General features: G+C 51.4%; 1 protein-coding gene across 4 annotated transcripts in view; it reads left to right on the top strand.

Moving 5' to 3' along the window:
• The window catches only part of Hrh1 (histamine receptor H1), a 157,501-nt gene that overhangs the window by 73,019 nt on the left and 67,678 nt on the right, over positions 1-16,804 (top strand). Inside the window, exon 1 of one of the 4 annotated variants that reach the window (XM_075983134.1) lies at positions 522-577. The exons of 1 other annotated variant lie outside the window; for it this stretch is intronic. Coding sequence is in view for 2 of the 3 variants with exons in the window: in XM_075983132.1 (XP_075839247.1) it covers positions 898-997 (100 nt within the window). In the remaining variant the exon portion in view is untranslated. Of the gene's footprint in view, positions 1-521; positions 1,105-16,804 lie in introns of those variants that run through there. 2 more of the 4 variants (XM_075983132.1, XM_075983133.1) reach the window with 2 other exon arrangements.

The raw sequence follows: 16,804 nt of genomic DNA, 5'->3' as shown, positions 1-16,804 counted from the left end.
ACACACACACTCACACACTCACACTCCCATCTTCCTAAGTGAAAGGGTACAGTGAAAGTTGACCTCTCTTGAAAAGCTCAGTACAGGTCCTGGAACTTTCTCTGTAGACCAGGCTAGCCTCAAACTCACGGAAGATCTGACTGCCTCTGCCTCCTGAGTGCTGGGATTAAAGGTGTGAGCCACCACCGTCCAGCTACACTTTGATCCCTCTCCTATCTTCCTCCTTCCACCCGTGGTTGAATTTGCGAAGCACCCTGTCTGCTCCTTCGTATCTGAGTGTGGTCTGTGGCTCTGCGTGCCCCCGGGTACATGTGCGGTGGCAATGGCAGAGGGCTGTCGCCAGGTTTCCGACTAGTCCCTGGCCTGTGGCCAGGCAGGCGCAGCGCTCTGCCATAGACTTGGGGCGCGGTGATGGAAGCTGGGCGGGGGTAGGGTGCCCTGGGGCTGGTGTTGGGCGGGCCCCTCGGCGGCTCCTCCCCCGCGCCCGCCTCCGCGTGCTCCCGCCACCCCCGCGGCCTCCGCCACCGCACCAAGCCGCCTGGCAGCCGCCGCCAAACTTTCCCCGGAGCCAGCGCGGGTGAGTCGGAGCGGCGGCGCGGGCAGGGGCGGGAACCGGATGGCGGGCGAGGATGCGCTCAGACTAGGCTCTGAGCTCCTCGCCCCCGCAGGGCGGCGGGGATACCCCGCAGGTAGCCGCACGAGGTGGGCGCGCCGGTACCTTGGCGACGGGGGCGACCTGGGTAGGATGGCGGAGCTGTGGCTACTGCGCCTGGACGCACAAACACCTGTGGCTTCCTCCGGCTTGGTCCAGGCGCGCCGGTCCTCGTGGGCTTCGCGACTCCTGGGCCGGAGGGCTGCCTCTGGGGCTCCTCGAGCTTCCTGGAGGGTCTGACTTTGATGCAAACGGTGAACCCAGCCTCAGGGTGGAGGTGCGATCTCCGTGCCAAGCTCTGGGTATCCACTATCTTTCAAATCCTCCTGAATCCCCAGGACACAGGTACTAATATACCCACTCTACAGAGGAGGAAACTGAGGCTAGGGGAGGGAAAGTTGTGCCGCAGAGAAGAGCCTTGAGCCTAAATTGGATGAATCCAAGCCACTTAGGTAGGTGGAACCCAAACCAGGTGTCTGGGTATGAGAAGCATCTGAACCTGCACTCCCTTCTTTCCTTTCTGGCTGTACCAGAAGGGATCCTTTGGGGAGAAAAGGGTGGATGCTGTGGCCAGGATGTGGATTATGGTGGCAGAGGTCCGGGAGGGGGGGCTGCTCTTTCGGGGAAGGGTTGGGGGATACCAAATTCTGGGATTTACGCCGGGTTGTTCTGGAAGCAGAGCACAGCGGTTCTCTACAGAAGCCACCTTTTGAGACGCTTGCTAGCCCGGGGATGCTCCAGGCAGGGTCACTGCCCTCCGACAGGGGGCTCCCATCTAAGACCAAGTGGAGCTGAGGGAACCGGCAGTATCCGCCTAGAAGATACCCGGGCTGGGGTACTTGGAGAGCACATTCCGTTGTTGGGGGAATGTTTGAGGGGGGCGGGGAGAGGGAGGGCAGGAACCTGAGCGCAGGTGAAGTGTGTCACTGGATCATAAAGAGGGCAGGTGGGGCTCTGACAGGGAGGACTTGAATGCCCCCCTCTTGGCTTTGTTCCTGGGACCCACCAGCAGCCCAGCCCTTTGAAACAGAGGAAGAGCCCACTGGAGATGGTTATGGATTAACATAGTTTATCCAGCAGCCATTCAAGGGACCAGTACTGAGCAATAGGTGGAGACTCAGAGAGGTTAAATAGATTGCCTAGAGTTGGCCAACTGGTCGGTGGTGGAGTGGGGATTGATTGGGTACCAGGCTTGCCTGTATCTTGGACTATCAGTGAAGCTCAGGTGGCAGATGGAACCTCACTCAGGTCCTTCTGTGCTGTGGCTGACGGCAGTGGAGATAAACAATAGAGGGTGCTAGGCAACAGGGTCCACAGCACCCCTGCTTCTGCCTCCTGTAGGTCTCTTTGGGTGGGTTGCTGCCACTGAGTTCCTTCTTACAGGAATCCCTGCTCACCCCGCATTGATATCCTGCTGTGACCCGGGGCTAGATGGACCTTCAGTCCATGGCCACCTCGCTACCCGCAGAACGTTGCGCCTGGTGGAGGGCAGGGTTTGCCTGATGCTGTTTTCAAATATGACAAAGACCTGAAAAACCAGCAGGTAGCTAGGTACCACCCATCTATAATATCAGAGCTTGTACAGAGGCCAGAGCTGCCTGCCGAGGTCCCCATCACCCCCCAACCCTCCAGAACACAATCTAGACAATCAAGGCTTGAAGGGGGTCCCCGGCCTTGATTTGAGTGTGGTGGGACAGTGTTTATATGTGGATTTCTCCCCTTGCACACTTTCCTTTCTAAAGCCAAGGAGTGCCTAGTAGAAGCCCAGGGGCTCTTCCTCAGTAACAAGGCATTTGTAGGTGCATTTCCGGGTCCAATCACCTGCTGTCTCTTATGCGCCGTCACAAGCTGCTCCACCTGTTTATGTCTCCCCATGTTTCGAATGGAGGTGTTTGTGGTTCCTTCCTCCCTGGGCTGGTGAGAGCATTCAACTGTGTTCACATTGACAGGGCGCTGCAAAGGTACCTTGTAATTCACCGGAGTACCATGTAAGTGCAGCTGTTGTCACTGCCACCCGGACAGCCTCAGCACAGCAAACCTGTGCACTCCTGGCCACTGACAGACATGTGCTGCTTTGGTTTTATTTTGTGATGCTGGGAATCTAGCCCAGAGCCTTGTTCATGTTACGCTAACATTCGACCACTGAGCTACATCTCCAGACCCAAGGACCGCCCCCACCCCACTTTCTCACCTGTAAAGTGGGGCAGATTCAAAAGTCTTCCTGCAGCCCCTCATTTTAGCAGGTAGAAGACTCCTCACTCAGCCAGCTCTGCACCGGGTCCTAGGGAAGCCCCAGGCATTGCCACTATTGTCACGGCTACCCCGGCCTGACTTTTTCACGTTGCAGCCTGAACTTTATGCTTTTGTGTGGTGTGGATCGGAGCAGTTTTCAAGCAGATATTTTCTAAAAGGAAGTGGCCAGGCTGGGAGGGACTGGGGAGCTGGAGGACAGAAGAAGGTGTTTCCTGTCTCTCAGCCTGGATTTGAACCCTGTGGTCATTGTCTGGGTTCCCCATGGAGAGGCAAGAGTCTCTTGACGATTTCAGGGTTAGAGGGCATGCGTGAGGTCTGTTTCACAAGATCTTTCCGCAGCTGTCCCAACAGAGGATACCAACCATTGCCTCTGAGCATGTGCAGCTGGCTGTGGCGATGCTGCGTGCCTTCAGAGGTCTGCAGGCTCCCTCCCGGGGAAGCACACGTGAGGTTGAAGCCCATTTTCATTCCTTAGAACTGAATGACTATGGACTCGAGTATCCTCATCTGTGAAATGGCCATGAATCTTCCCTGTGTCTGGGATTAACTCTGAGATAGACAGACAAAAGAAAAGAAAGGAAAGAAAAGAAGAACCAGCTGAGTGTATAAATGGCAAAGAATTACATGCAATTGTAAATAATTCTCATTAGCATTCAGACTGGGCGTTAGCTGTAATTGCTCCTGATCCAAGACGCTTTATCTGAAAGCTGTACCTGGCAGAGGATCATTCAAGCCTCAGTCACCCGCTGCCCTCTCCTTTCACAGTGACGCGGAGCATTGCTGAATCTCGGGATGTAATTATAACAAAGCGTCTGCATCTTATAAGTGACTCACTTCTGCCATTAATGGTAGCAGAAGACTCAGCTACACTCTATCAGGGAACAATGCTGCTGATGCTGCCCAGGGAGGGGGTGGGAGGATGCCTCACCTCTTTTATGCACTCATCAACCCCGTGGTAATTCTCTGCTGATCCTGCAGGAGGATCACAGGGACTGAAGCTGACAGCTCTCACTTGGCCTGGTGGCTTGCTCACATGGTGAGGGGCCATTGCACCTTGCTGCTGTTAGATGGATGTGTGTTAGCAACCATGGTGCCATTAAGAAGGAGGGAGTGGAAGTGGGAGATGAAAGCAGTTCTGGGGATGAGTTGAAAACGTAGCCACTGGCGTCCGGTGGAGCTGAGTTTGGATGTGGGTTCTGCCACTTTGTTAGTGAGCTCTGGGTGGGTTCCCAACTAGAGAACGACTCTTGTAGAGCAGGGACTTGGTCTTGTTAAGTACCCCCATTATATGAGGGGCATGATGGCTGCCTAGAATTGAACCTTGCCTTTCTCATCTGTAGAATGGAGCCAGATAGGACAACACCTTACCTAGTGTTTGCTATGAGAAGTAATTGAAGAAATGTTATTACCCGAGTAAGGACTCTGTGATGCCTTTGATGACAAATGGATGGACAGAAGGAAGTATTGTCCAGGTTAGGAGACAGAATATTAGTCTCTTACCCCCAGACTACAAAAAAGCAATAGTACGGGCCAGAAGACGGTCCTGTATTTAGTCAGCACTACAAGAGCGTTTTCACGTTCATTTGCTCCTGACCCAGAGGCAGGAATCCCTGTCCTTGCTTTACAGGTGAGGAAACCGAGGTTGATGGAACAGTGCAAATGCTTGTAGCTATTTCTACAGACAAGATCAATACACACCAAAGCCCGAGCTGAAAAGCAGTATGAAAAGGAACCGCAGGTCCTTCTATGTTGTGGCTGGAGATAAACAAGAGAGGGTGCTAGGCAATAGAGCTCACGACACCCCTGCTTCTGCCCCCAGTGGCTCTCTTTGGGTGGGTTGCTGACATTGAGTTACTTCTTACAGGAATCCCAGCTCATCCCGTGTTGATATTCTGCTGTGACTCAGGGCTTGCTGGACCTTCCATCCAAAGCTCCCCAGCTCCTCTCAGAGCATTGCCCCTGGTGGAAGAGTGTTACTCTCTATTGCCCTCCAGAGGGTGGAAGGGGTAGTGTTGAGACTTCCATGAACATTGTATCTCTTTTCAATGCAGGGTTTCTATGACTACTTTTAACAGCCCATAGTGTGAATTCTTAACTTTCTCTTGATGACACAGTACATCTTTTGTTAGCTGTACTCCTTGATAGTTTGAGGCTGTTGCATCTGTTGGACATTTATATATTTTAAATTAATGTTCTGTTTGTTTCTTGTTAGGGAAATACATTTACAATTTGCAAATTGATTTTGCACCCAGAAATATTTGCCAAACTTCTTACTAATTAAAAACTGCCTTAGTTGATTCTTTAGAAAGCATGGCATATACAATGATAGGAGATACAATGAGCAATTTCATCTCTTTCTTTCTAATTCTCTCTTTCCTCCTAAGACTTCAGTATGGTAAAATGAAAGTATCCTATGGACATTGTGCCTCTTGCTGGGGCTGTGTAGGAGCTATTCTAATTTGAAGATTAAATATAGATTGACTCTAAGTTTGTGGTAAATCACTGTGTCAGGTTGAAGAACTCCCTTGCATTCCCAGTGTCTAGTTTTTAGTTATTTTTAGTTATAGATGGAAGTAGGCATTTTACAGATGCGTTTCCTGCATCACTCTGAATGATCACATGATCTTTGCCCCCCTCTCTTGGCCTGATAAACAACCTTGATTTTTGCCTCTTTGGCAGAAACCCACTCTGCGTCATCCTGCAGCATCTCTGCTGATGATCTTTTAGCATAGGATTGTGATGCGAGTTTCCAGTGAAATTCCTGATGGTTTACTTATTCAAGCAAGTATTTATCAGACTTTGAGTGGTTTAACCTTTTTCTGGGCTGGCAGCAGTTGCTGAAGCAGGATGCTGTTCTTCATGGGGTGCTTGCTGGAGCTCACCAGTGGGGAAGAAAGCCAAGCTGGAGGTCACGGGTGAGACACGCAAGTGGAGGGTGGGGAAGAAAGCTAGCTCAGCCAAGGCTGCCAGGAACTTTCCAGCACTGGGAGACTCCCGCCGTGGAGGACAGAAATGCCCAGAGACTGCCAGCTATCAATCCCGAGCGACATGGGGAGAGCCAGCCATGCACATGGCATGAGAGGTCTGCCAACCCAGGACCCCAGAAGGGGGAGATTCAGCCCCAAGTGGAGCCCAGTGCTTGTGGGCTGCAGTTGAGTCTCCTCCCGAGCCTGCCGCAGCTTCAGGCTATGTGCTGGTGATTCATCATTCCCCCGTGGCCAGAGACTGAGGAACTTGACTTCCTCCGGCATCCATCCTCTTCTAGGGGGTGGCAGGGACTCTCTCCAGCAAGTTTTACAGTTTTACAGGACCCCGCCCCCCCCAGTGACCCAGTACTGTGTCTGCTCCTGACCTCCCTCCCACACTCCTCTGGGTAACCAGATAGGGCTGAGATTCTCAGCTGGAATCTTCTCTTGGTCTTCTTTGCTGGATGTGCCAGGTCCTGTACTAATTTGGATCCTCTTTCTTAGTCACTGTAACAACACTATGGGTGGTACTTCCTACTTCTCCCAGATGAGGAAAAGCAAGACTTCTAGTTGATTATCTCCAAAGGTTTCGTTTTTCACAGTAAAACGATTTGCTTTTTACCTATTTAAGCAAGTTTTCTTTAGGCTCCCCGTTCCGTTTACTGAATCCACCTTCCTTCCTTATTGCTTCTCTCTGTTGCTTCATGTGTCAGAACTGAATCCCTTTGTGGAGGCAAAGCCGCAAATAGAAGCTGCACAGCTCCAGAGGCCACTGCTAGCATCGGCCACACTGGACATTGGCTGGAGGCTTCTGTCTGGGCTGTGGTGTTGTTGTTTGTCCTGCTGGCTTGAGGAGTCAGCAGAGGCAGGAAACAAGGTGTCTGCAAAGAGCTTGACCAAGGGGAGCTTGACCAAGGAACGGTTGCCTCAGGGATCAGGGAGAGAAGAGAGCATTTTTTTTTTTGTCCTACCTGAAAACAGGGGTGAGATAAGGGTGTTGTTTATCGAGGAGCAAGCACACATAGCATAGAGCCTGAGCATGCAGTCACACTCAGCCTCCCTTAGAGGCAAGGTAGGGAAGGAGTTAGGCAAGAAACACCTATTATAGTCTCTGCAGCCAGTGGCCACTGTTGGCTGGGAAGAGGCAAACAGGTGGACAAGCAGACAGCAAGTTCGTCTTCTGAGGTCCATGCAGGCAGAGAGGAGATATGGAGGAGTGGGGACCAAGCTGCACATTTGAGGGCTGTTTGTATAGTGTGTATTTTATAACTACCAAATGTATTTTATAGCTACTAAATGTCTACCCAGATGTATTTTATAGCTATCAAATGTATTTTAAGCTGCCAGATGCCCGCCTTTCTAGGCAATTTCCCTGTGGTTTCTTCATTCAGCTGGGCTTCTTGCATTTGTCACCGGCTTTGCTCTGTTCTTGAAGAGGCTCTCTGGTCCTCGTTAGGTAAATGCACACTGCTGTCCTTTGCCCTGAGCTCATGTGAAGAACAGAGCCATGCCCCGGCTCCAAGGCTTTGAATGGGACCTGTCCCCAGGGGTCTCACTCACTGTGGTTTTTGTGGTCCCAGGGACCTTTCTCTGGGTAACTAGGCTCCAGCCTCCCTGGAGGGTTGCAGACAGCCCTGCTCTTTCTAGTGTTTCCCAAGGCTCTCTATATGAATCTGGGGGAAGGATGATCCTGCATTTAAATCAGGCCATTCCCATCTCTCCCTGAAAACAAGAACATTTGAGGCAGAAAAGGCCAAAGAGACTGTCGTATACACAGACTCAGCTGTACAGTGCTACTTGCCAATCCAGCCAAGGGTCAGGGCTGGGGACATAGGGCTCTGTGTTGGTCCCATCACCTTCCAGATGGTGTTCTGGTAAAATGCCCTGGCTTGTCTGTGTCTTGTGCCCTCCCTGTATAACGGGCTGTGTGACAGTATAGTCTCATGCCATATGATACTTTGGGCAAAGATAGACGTCAGTGTCTCATAGATTACAGTGAGGCAGAGTAGACATTGTCACCACAGGAGGTGACAGTTGTGTGTGTTACTGCTGTCAGACTTTCCAGCGGGATAGACGTGACAGGGATAGACGTGACAACGATAGACAGCAAGGCCTCGGTTCATGTGCTTATGCCTTAAGCTTTAGTAAAGAGTTTACAAAGTAAAATAATAATGATGATAATAAGGGGGCCCAGGTACGATAGCTCACGCCTGCCGCACCGGCACTAGCAACTGAAGGTGGTAGAGTCAGGAGTTCGTGGTCATCACTGGCTACATAGTGAGTATGAGGCTAGCCTGGGAGACAAGAGGCCCTGCCTCAAAAACAAACAGACAAAACCCAACCACCTCCACCACCAGTTAAACACACACACGCGCACACACATAAACACACACATGCACACACACAAACACACACACATGGCTAGAGAAATGGCTCAGGGGTTAAGAGCATTAGCTGCTCTTGCAGAAGACCTGGGTTCAGTCCCTAGCACCCACATGGTGGCTCACTACCACCTGTAATTCCAGTTCCACAGGACCTGATGCCCCTTTCTGACCTCCAGGGTACACACATACATGGTACACATCCCTACACATCAAATAAATATGTTAAACATTATAACCAGTCTTAGAGACTTCCTGTATAGTTTTCTTGGAGTCTGTGGCAGTGACGAGGCCTTTCCCTAGATAGACTTCACAGCTGATGACTGAGTAGCCACTGCCCTATAGGATCCACCCACTTTAAGAGCAGGAATAGGGGACGTCTTTTTATCCTGTTTCACATATTTTGTCTGCTCCTTTTCTATATCTGGATGCTTTTTGATTCATTCATTCATTTGTTAATGATGCATTTTTCTCCTTAAAAAAGTTTTTTGAGTTTTACAATTTTACCTGTATGTCTGTCCATGTGTGCAGTACCAGAGGAGGCCAGAAGAGGTCATCGAATCCCTTGGGACTGGAGTTGCTGAAGGTTGTCAGCCGCCATGTGGGTGTTGGGAACTGAACCCAGGTGCCCTGCAAGAGCAACCAATGCTTTTCACTGCTGAGCCATCTTTCCAGTTCCTCTTTATGATTTTTTTTTTTAAAGCTAGAGCTCACTCCACAGCCTAGGATGATCTGGAACTTGCTCTGTAGCTCAGGCTGCCCCCACCCTGCCTCAGCTCTCCAAGTGCTAGGGTTCCAGGTGTGCAGCCACCAGCCACATCAGCTTAGACATGTCCAGATGTGAATACTTAGAGTTGTGTCCCTGTCACCGGTGGTATTTGGAACACTCCGGGCTGTGCTGATTTGTAGCCAGGGGCAACGGTTCGTGCCATACAGCCTGGGTTGCTGCAGCCTCTGCCACTCTGGTGTGCTTGTGCAGCAATGGAACCGCCTTCCAACGAGTGTCTCATAACGAATTCTGTCACATCCCTGCCGCTCAGTGACGCCCAACAATTTACTGCCAGGATCGTTTATGAGTATCAAATGAGTCATGGAGCTTGAGAGAATTGATGTTTGAAAAGCATCTACAATAGGGGCATAAGTATATTAAATAAGCCGATTAATAAACAGCCGCATGGGACACCCCCTCCCCTCCCACAGGAAGTCAGCCCTCATTGTGTTGGGCTTTTAATTTGTAGAGGTATGGTCCTGTCCCTGAATGTCAGAAAAAATGGCATTTGTGGGGAAGCAGCTCAGAGATCGTGAGCTGCTGGGGAGAATCCTAGTGACGGTTGCTGAGACTTCCCTAGGGGAAGGTTCTAGGGAGTCATGCTGGAGCCTAAGGGCATGTGGGTTTGGTGGTCATCGGTGAGGTTTCTGAGTCTTATCCTGGACATTTTTCTGTCTGAGACCAGACAGAAAGCGTCAAATCCCCTGGAAATGGGAGGGGAGCCTGTATGGGTGGTGGGAAGCCTCTGGAAGGGCAGTAAGTGCTTTTAACTACTGAAACACCTCTCCAGGCTCCCTCCAATCTTTAGCTTGCAAGAAAGCATCTTAATCTCCTTGGCCCCAGTTTCCTCATCTGGAAAAGGGGCACAACAGTGGTACTCATCTGACAGTGTTATTGAGTGCCTAGTGTCCCAAGTCCTATAATGGCCTGCACTTTCCCATCCCCAAGTCCCCAGCTGTCTCCTCCTCAGGGAGGCCTGCTCTGCCTCCCTGCCACCCCCAGCAACCTATAGGATGGGAACATATCTTCTGGCCCCCTTCATCTGTAGTGACCTTATTAGCAGCCGGCACCTCTTAGGCGCACAAAACCTACCTAATGCAAGCTGAAAGGTAACAGGTGGCTGCATAGCCCACCACAGTGTCTCTGCTTAATGTAGGGCTGGCACCAGGCCACTCAGACTGTGGAGCTGAATGGCCGGTAGTAGGAAACCCTGGACAGAGCCAAGCTGTCTTCACTCTTGCTTTGGGAGCTCAATAAATATTTGTCGGTAATTTATCGATTGATTCTCACAGCGCCTGGCACCGGGCTTAACTGAGGCCCTCCATTAGCAAGTCAGGAACACGAGATAGAGATGGATGGTGTTTCCTCCCGTGGTTTCTCCTGTAGGGGGCTGGGTGAATAGTAGGCTTTGCCCAGCCACAGCTCTGTCCAACTGAATGAAGATAAAAAGGCCAGGCAGCTGGAGAACAAAATGTCACTGTGATTGCCAATCAGCATGGCTCGAGAGTGTGGCTTGAAGGCAGAGCTGGCTGGGCTCCTGCCCAGGTGCAGTGGTGCTGAGGATAGCCAGGCGGTCCCTCTTTCCTTGGGGAGAGTCTAGCAGCCTGGAGGCTGCCCATCAGGCTAGCTCTGGCTGGATCTGTTTGCACAATTCCTTTTAGAACTGTGTGAACGTGTGTGTGTGTGCGTGTGCGTGTGTGTATGTGTGTGCGTGTGTTTGCGTATATGTCCAGTTCTGTGGAAAGAAGTAGAAAAGACAGTTAAGATTAGCTAGGGCAGGGAGGAGTGGCAGTTGAGGTGTCAGGTACTGGCTTATTATCTGTGTAAGCAAAGGAGGATGGAAGAAACAGGGTCCCTGGCCTTTTGGGGCTCCCACCCCATTGACAGAGGCAAAGAGCCGAGCTCTGGGCACTGAACAATAGGGCCTTCCCTTCCCGAGGTCATCCTGTTTGCCCATCCACTCTGGGAGGGGAGCATTGAGGCTGAAGGCTCTGGCTGACATACCTGAGCAACCAGCAGACTCTGGAAAACTGTTGTGGAGGGCCAGGCAAGGGGAGGCTGGTGTGGAGAGAGGGAAGCAGGGCAGCTCTTAGGAAGCAGTGTGTGAGCACTGGGCAGGCGGCATGGTTATCGCCTGCTGTCATTGTTGGAGGCGGCGCTGAAGCTGTGTTCGTTACTAGTTCAGACTAGCTCGCTGTGCTTGTCTTGTTCTTCATTGTGCGGACTCAGTCCTGGGGTTTTGATTTTGCACCTAGGGTAGAAGAGACACTCTCCTCATGGGTGGAGCCTCTGCGGGGAATTCCGAGTTCTGCAGGCACAGTGCGGTTTGCCCACTTGGGGGAGCTAGGAGTGGTGTTCTCTCTCTCTCTCTCTCTCTCTCTCTCTCTCTCTCTCTCTCTCTCTCTCTCTCTCTCTCTCTCTCTCTCCCCTGGAGCATATGCGGGAGTGTGCTTAGTGAGTGCAGTCTGCAGGGCTTCCGTGGGCTGGACAAATGGAGTTGGGCCCCTGAGAGGTATGGTAGCTAACCAGAGACATCCTTCCTGCACTTCCATCCCCATAGGGGACAGGTGGCAGCATCCCGCTGATTGCCAAGCCTGTTCCCTCCACTCTCCCTGCCCCAACTTTAGTATAGACCTCTTTGTCTCTTCACAGGACCCCTGATACCTGCCCCACTGCCTCCTAAAGCCCACTGTTATCACCTGACTATTCCAGGGTAGAATCTGACCATGTCACCTCCTGTTCCAAACCCAGGGATGACGTCTAGGGCCATTATAAGGAATGAGCCCTTGACTGAACCAAGAGAGGCATCTGTGATGGATGCGCTGGCAGGGGATGAGAGTCAATGTCAAAATCACACGGGCGTCATGCACAGTGTCCTGGTTAGTTTTGTCAGTTTGACATACGCCAGGGTCATCCAGGAAGGGGGACTGCCAATGTACATCAGTTTGCCGTAAGCAAGCCTGTGGAGGCATTTTCTTAATTGATTGATATAGGAGAGCCCGGCTCAATGTGGGTGGTGCCATCCTGGCTGGGTGGTCCTGGGTGTTTGAGAAAGCAGGCTGAACAAGCCACGGGAAGCGAGCCAGCAAACAGCATTCCTTCATGGCGTCTGTTCCAGTTCCTGTGTCCAGGTTCCCATCCTGAGTTCTTGCCCTGGTTCCCTCAGTGATGGATTACAAGCTGTAAGCCGAAATAAACTCTTTCCTTCCTAAGTGGCTTACGGTGGCAGTGTTTTATCACAGAAATAGAAACTTAATAAGGACAGAAATCATAGACAACAGAGTACCCTGGTCACAGGGCCCACTCTGACCAGGCCGCTTGGTAGCTGTGCACAGGAGAAAGTGCTTAACCCATCTACTCAGCACCCTCACCCGTGGAACACGAAAGAGTCTACACCTCATGGCGCTGGATGGGTGGTAGGCACTCTGCTGTCTACACTGCCAGCCCGTGCTGGGGACAAGGAGCACTTGTGTTGGCTCTGATCCAGCCACGTGACACATAGACGCAGCTGCTTTCTCCTGCTTTCTAGCTGTAGGACTCAGGGTATGTGTGTCCTCTTCCAGGAAGCCCACCCTGATCACTCCCCACCTGGGTCAGGGTCTTCTCTGGCCTCACAGAAGCCCTGAACTTGTATCTGCCACACACATTATTTCTTACTGTCGCCATGTGTCTCCCTAGGGTATGAGCCCCCTGAGGATGCAGGGCTGTGACCGGCTCCTTGTTATATGTTTGACATCCATCACAGTGCAGGGAAGATAGTAATAGTTAGGAGGTTGTTTAAGAAGTGGATGAATGAGTGAATGGGGGAAGATGAGCAGGACTTTGAAACATGAGACTTCCTTGAGGAGACCGAGGAGATGGGCCATTCCAGGTGGACGGGGCAGAGCACTAGGGTTGAGGGGTTGGAAGGGTGCACCCCATCAAGGGTATATGTTAAGGTGCCCCTCAGAGGGTGACTTGGGAACTTAGCAGGAAGTAATGAAGGGGAACAAGATGGGACAGGCTGGGACGCTTTGTGTGGTGAAAGGAGTGTGGCCGTGATGGGGTGGGCATAGTGGAGGGAAGGAGGGGCTGAGGAGGAGTCCTCCACGTCTGTCTGCCCCCATGGATCTGCTGAACGCCTCTGTCACATCATGGATTGTTTATGAGTTGACAGGAGTAACTGACTCCTTCTAGGGCCAGGCTGTAGAGTTTTCAGAGGTGAAAGCTGGAGGTCCAGTTGTGTGGTTGATTTTTGCCAAAAAGAAAAAAAAATCTTTGTGTACACAGAGATGCAGCGTTCACGCCTCCCTTTTAACTTCCTCACCACGGAGGGTTGCAGGCATAGGGTGTGGGCTGCAGGCATAGCATGTACCGTGCATGCTGATGCGGTGTCCCAGCCAGTGTCCCTCGGTTCTGCAGGGGTGAAAATTATATAGTGTCCTCCTCAGGTGAACTTTCCCCCAACTTGCCTCCTCTGTGGCTGGAGTAGTCAGACGCCAATACAGGCCTTTTGATGGGAGACTTCCCTCTGAATCCTGCTTGTCTGGAAGCAATAGGAAAGACAGTACGTGGGCCAGCAGCTGAGGCTCACAGAGCTTGGTTAGGGGTTGGAGGTTGTTTATAGGTATCACAAATTCTGCGCACTGAGGACCCTGAACAGCCATGGCCTGTGGTCCTGACAGGTGATAAAGTAGACGAGTAACGAGGACACAGGGAGGGGACAGTGCGAACGGAGACTCGGAGACTGAGTGACTCACTCTGCCGCGCACAGCTAACGAGGAGCCAGGCTAGAGTTTGAACTGGGATCTCCTGGCCCTCTGATGCCACATGCCTGGTGCAGCGTGGGAATGGCCACGTTTAGCCCATCCTTACAGGTGGGAAGTCAGGCAGCTTTCATCCATCTAACTCTTTCCTAATGATGAAAAGTGGATGCTTGCAGGAGCTGTGTGCGTCACCCATCCCTTGAGCTCCAGCCTGGATACTTGATTCTGGGGGAGCCTGATGTTGCTTGTTTCCTGATACGTTCGTTAGAGGCAGGTAGGAGAAAAAAAAAGGCTGCACAGACCAAGTAAAACCAAATACTGAGCATTGGGTAGAAGTGCAGCTTTGGAGTGAGTGGCAGACGCAGAAAGACACAGGCTTTGGACTGACACTGGGCTGGCTTGTTCTGTTAGTGTCAAGAGCTAAGGGTGGCCAGTCCCATACTTTTCTGTGACTGGTTTGGGGAGAAAGTCCCGCAGAAGAGAGCACTTTTGCCGAATGCGGGCTGTCCTTTTTATCTCAGATACAGAGCTGTGCGTCGGGCTCTGAATGCCACTCTGAGAACACTTGTTTTCAAGTTGAGCATCTCCACATCCATGCTTCCTGGGGTAATTGCCCTCATCAGTCTCGCCAGCATCACCTGACCCAAGGCTGGGTGATAATGGCGTGTGCTGAGCATCTCCTGGGAGTTGGGCATGATGCTAGGCATTCGAGTGTCTGTGCTCTGAGCAACTCTGTAAGGTTGGGATTGCTGTTATCACATCTGTGGGATGAGCTGGGAGCTGGAAGAGTTGCAGCGTCAGGACATGTCACCTCAAAGGTTTGCCAAAGACTTGGCCCCTGCCCGTGCTGCTTTGTTTTCGCAGAACCTTTGGGAGTTGGAACCTGATGAGAGGATGTTAGGCCATCAGGGGACGTGCTCTTGAAGAGACAGTAGCACCCCAAGCCCTTCCTCTCCACTGCTTCCTGGCTGCTATGAGGTGAACAGACGGTGACTTTGAAGTGACAGTTTGTGGTCCTGTCATGATGTACAGTGTCAACACAGGTCCAAAGTGGCAGAGCCAAATGACCATGGACTAACGCCTCTGTGAACCAAAATATCCCTTGTTCATTTTAAGTTGATTGTCCCTGCTGTTTTTCCACAGTCACGGAAAGCTAACTGACACGGAGAGTAAGTTCTCCAAGGCATATCCTTCCTCTGTTGGTGGCGGTGCTAACCCTGGAGCCCAGGTCTCCTGACTTCTAAGGCCACTCTTGCGCTTTTTCTCCCAGGTGTGCCAAGTAAAGTTTGGAGTTCAGAGCATAGGCTGTTTGAGGTCCTGGGTACCGTTGCTTGCCTGGCCCATAGCCAGCTCTTTCCTGCTGTGGCTGGTCTCCATCCTTAGCTCCATGCTTCCGTTGCCTGCATGGCTTCTCACCTTTCTGCCCACTTATAGCCCATGGTTCCATTTCCCTGCATACTTAGACAGTGATATTAAAAATATTTTTATTGTGATGAAATTGATCTAAAGTGAGTGGATGTTGTCAGATGGACCACAGCTGCACTTGCAGCATCCAGGAGGCTAAGACAGGAGGATCATGAGTTTGAGGACAACCTGCAGTAGAATAGTAAGATGACCACCCCCAGCTAGAAAATGATAAATGTTATGGGTGTATGGTTTAAATCTCACCAAAACTGCTTAAAAGCAACTAAAAGCACAGATGAAGGCTCCTTCCAGTTGTCCCCTGCCATGGCCCTGCAAGATAGGCAGATTCCACTTGCTGGGGTTTGGGAAGAGCCACAAGTATACATTAGGCTTGGGCAAGTGCTGGTTGCCCAGATGTGGGGACATGAATAAGACCAAACACAATTTTATCACACATGGCAGACCCTGTGGGGAACTAAGGATCCATTTACAGCCAGGCAGCCCTTCAAGACCTGTCATCCTGATGGTCCCCCCCTCCCCCCACCGCAGTAAGGGCTTCTTTCTCCAGTGCCAGGGAAGCGACAGCAAGAAGACCATTGACTGTTCAGCTCTCTGCTCCTGTCAGCCTTTCCATCCCTCTGCGCCTGTTTGCTGAGTCCCTGCTCTGCCCATCCACTCCTGCCCTGGCCCCTGGGCTCCCTGCAGGAGATGGAAAGGCTCCTGCATCCAGGCCAGATGCTAACTGGCTGTCATTGCTGCGCTGTGACTTCTCTTGCCCCACGGTTCCTGTTGTCCCCTAGCTTCTAGGCTTACAACTTCTTTAGTTCTAAACCTTGTTGGTCCTTGATACCTTTATCCTCTCTTCTGTTGTCCCATGAGATTTTTCATTTTGGATCCCTGCTGACTGTACTGTCTCTTGGTCACGGTCTGTGACCCTGGGCTCTGCAGCCCCACAGCTTTGCATCTCTGATCTGGTTTTCCCTCCTGTTTGCCAAGGACAACTTGGGCACACAGTTTATCCCAGCCACACCATATAGAACCAGTGGATGACCATGGCTGGCACTGTCCCCAGTGACTAGGGTGACAGAGCTATGTACTAGGCTGTCTTCCAGAAGAGCCTTGTGACCAACAGGCCTCATTGATTCTTTAGACTTCAGCAGTAGAGACTATTTCAACACCCCTCTCCACTTGGTGTTGGAAACCATTCTGAGTGATGAAAAACAGAACAGATTAGACAAGAGGTTCTGCCTGCCTAGGGCTTTGTTCCTGGAAGTGTGCACGTGCCTGAAGGGTTTAGGGGTGAGAAGGAGCCCGCAGTTAGTGTACAATATAGTACTCGGGAGTGAGCAGCATGAACACAGGAGGGTCCCTGACGTGAATAGATGTGTCACTGGGGCTGTGAAGTGCATGGCAGCAAGGACTTGGGTCCCTGTCCTTAGAAATCTTGCAGAGAGTATCAGAGGAGCCTTTCCCCAGCTCCTGCTCAAAAAGCATTTCTCTAGAGATGAGTATCCTCTAGGGAGTCCTTAAGAAAGGTAAGTTCCTATGTCCCACTTAATCTTGCAAGAGGTCAGCAGGTGCCACCAAGGACCCTGAGAGATAATAAAGGGTCAGAGGTCCTCTAAAAGCAGTCC

This window comes from Microtus pennsylvanicus, chromosome 8, assembly GCF_037038515.1.
Source record: "Microtus pennsylvanicus isolate mMicPen1 chromosome 8, mMicPen1.hap1, whole genome shotgun sequence".
Taxonomy (NCBI): Eukaryota; Metazoa; Chordata; class Mammalia; order Rodentia; family Cricetidae; genus Microtus; species Microtus pennsylvanicus.
This window is presented reverse-complemented; position numbering and strand designations above follow the sequence as displayed.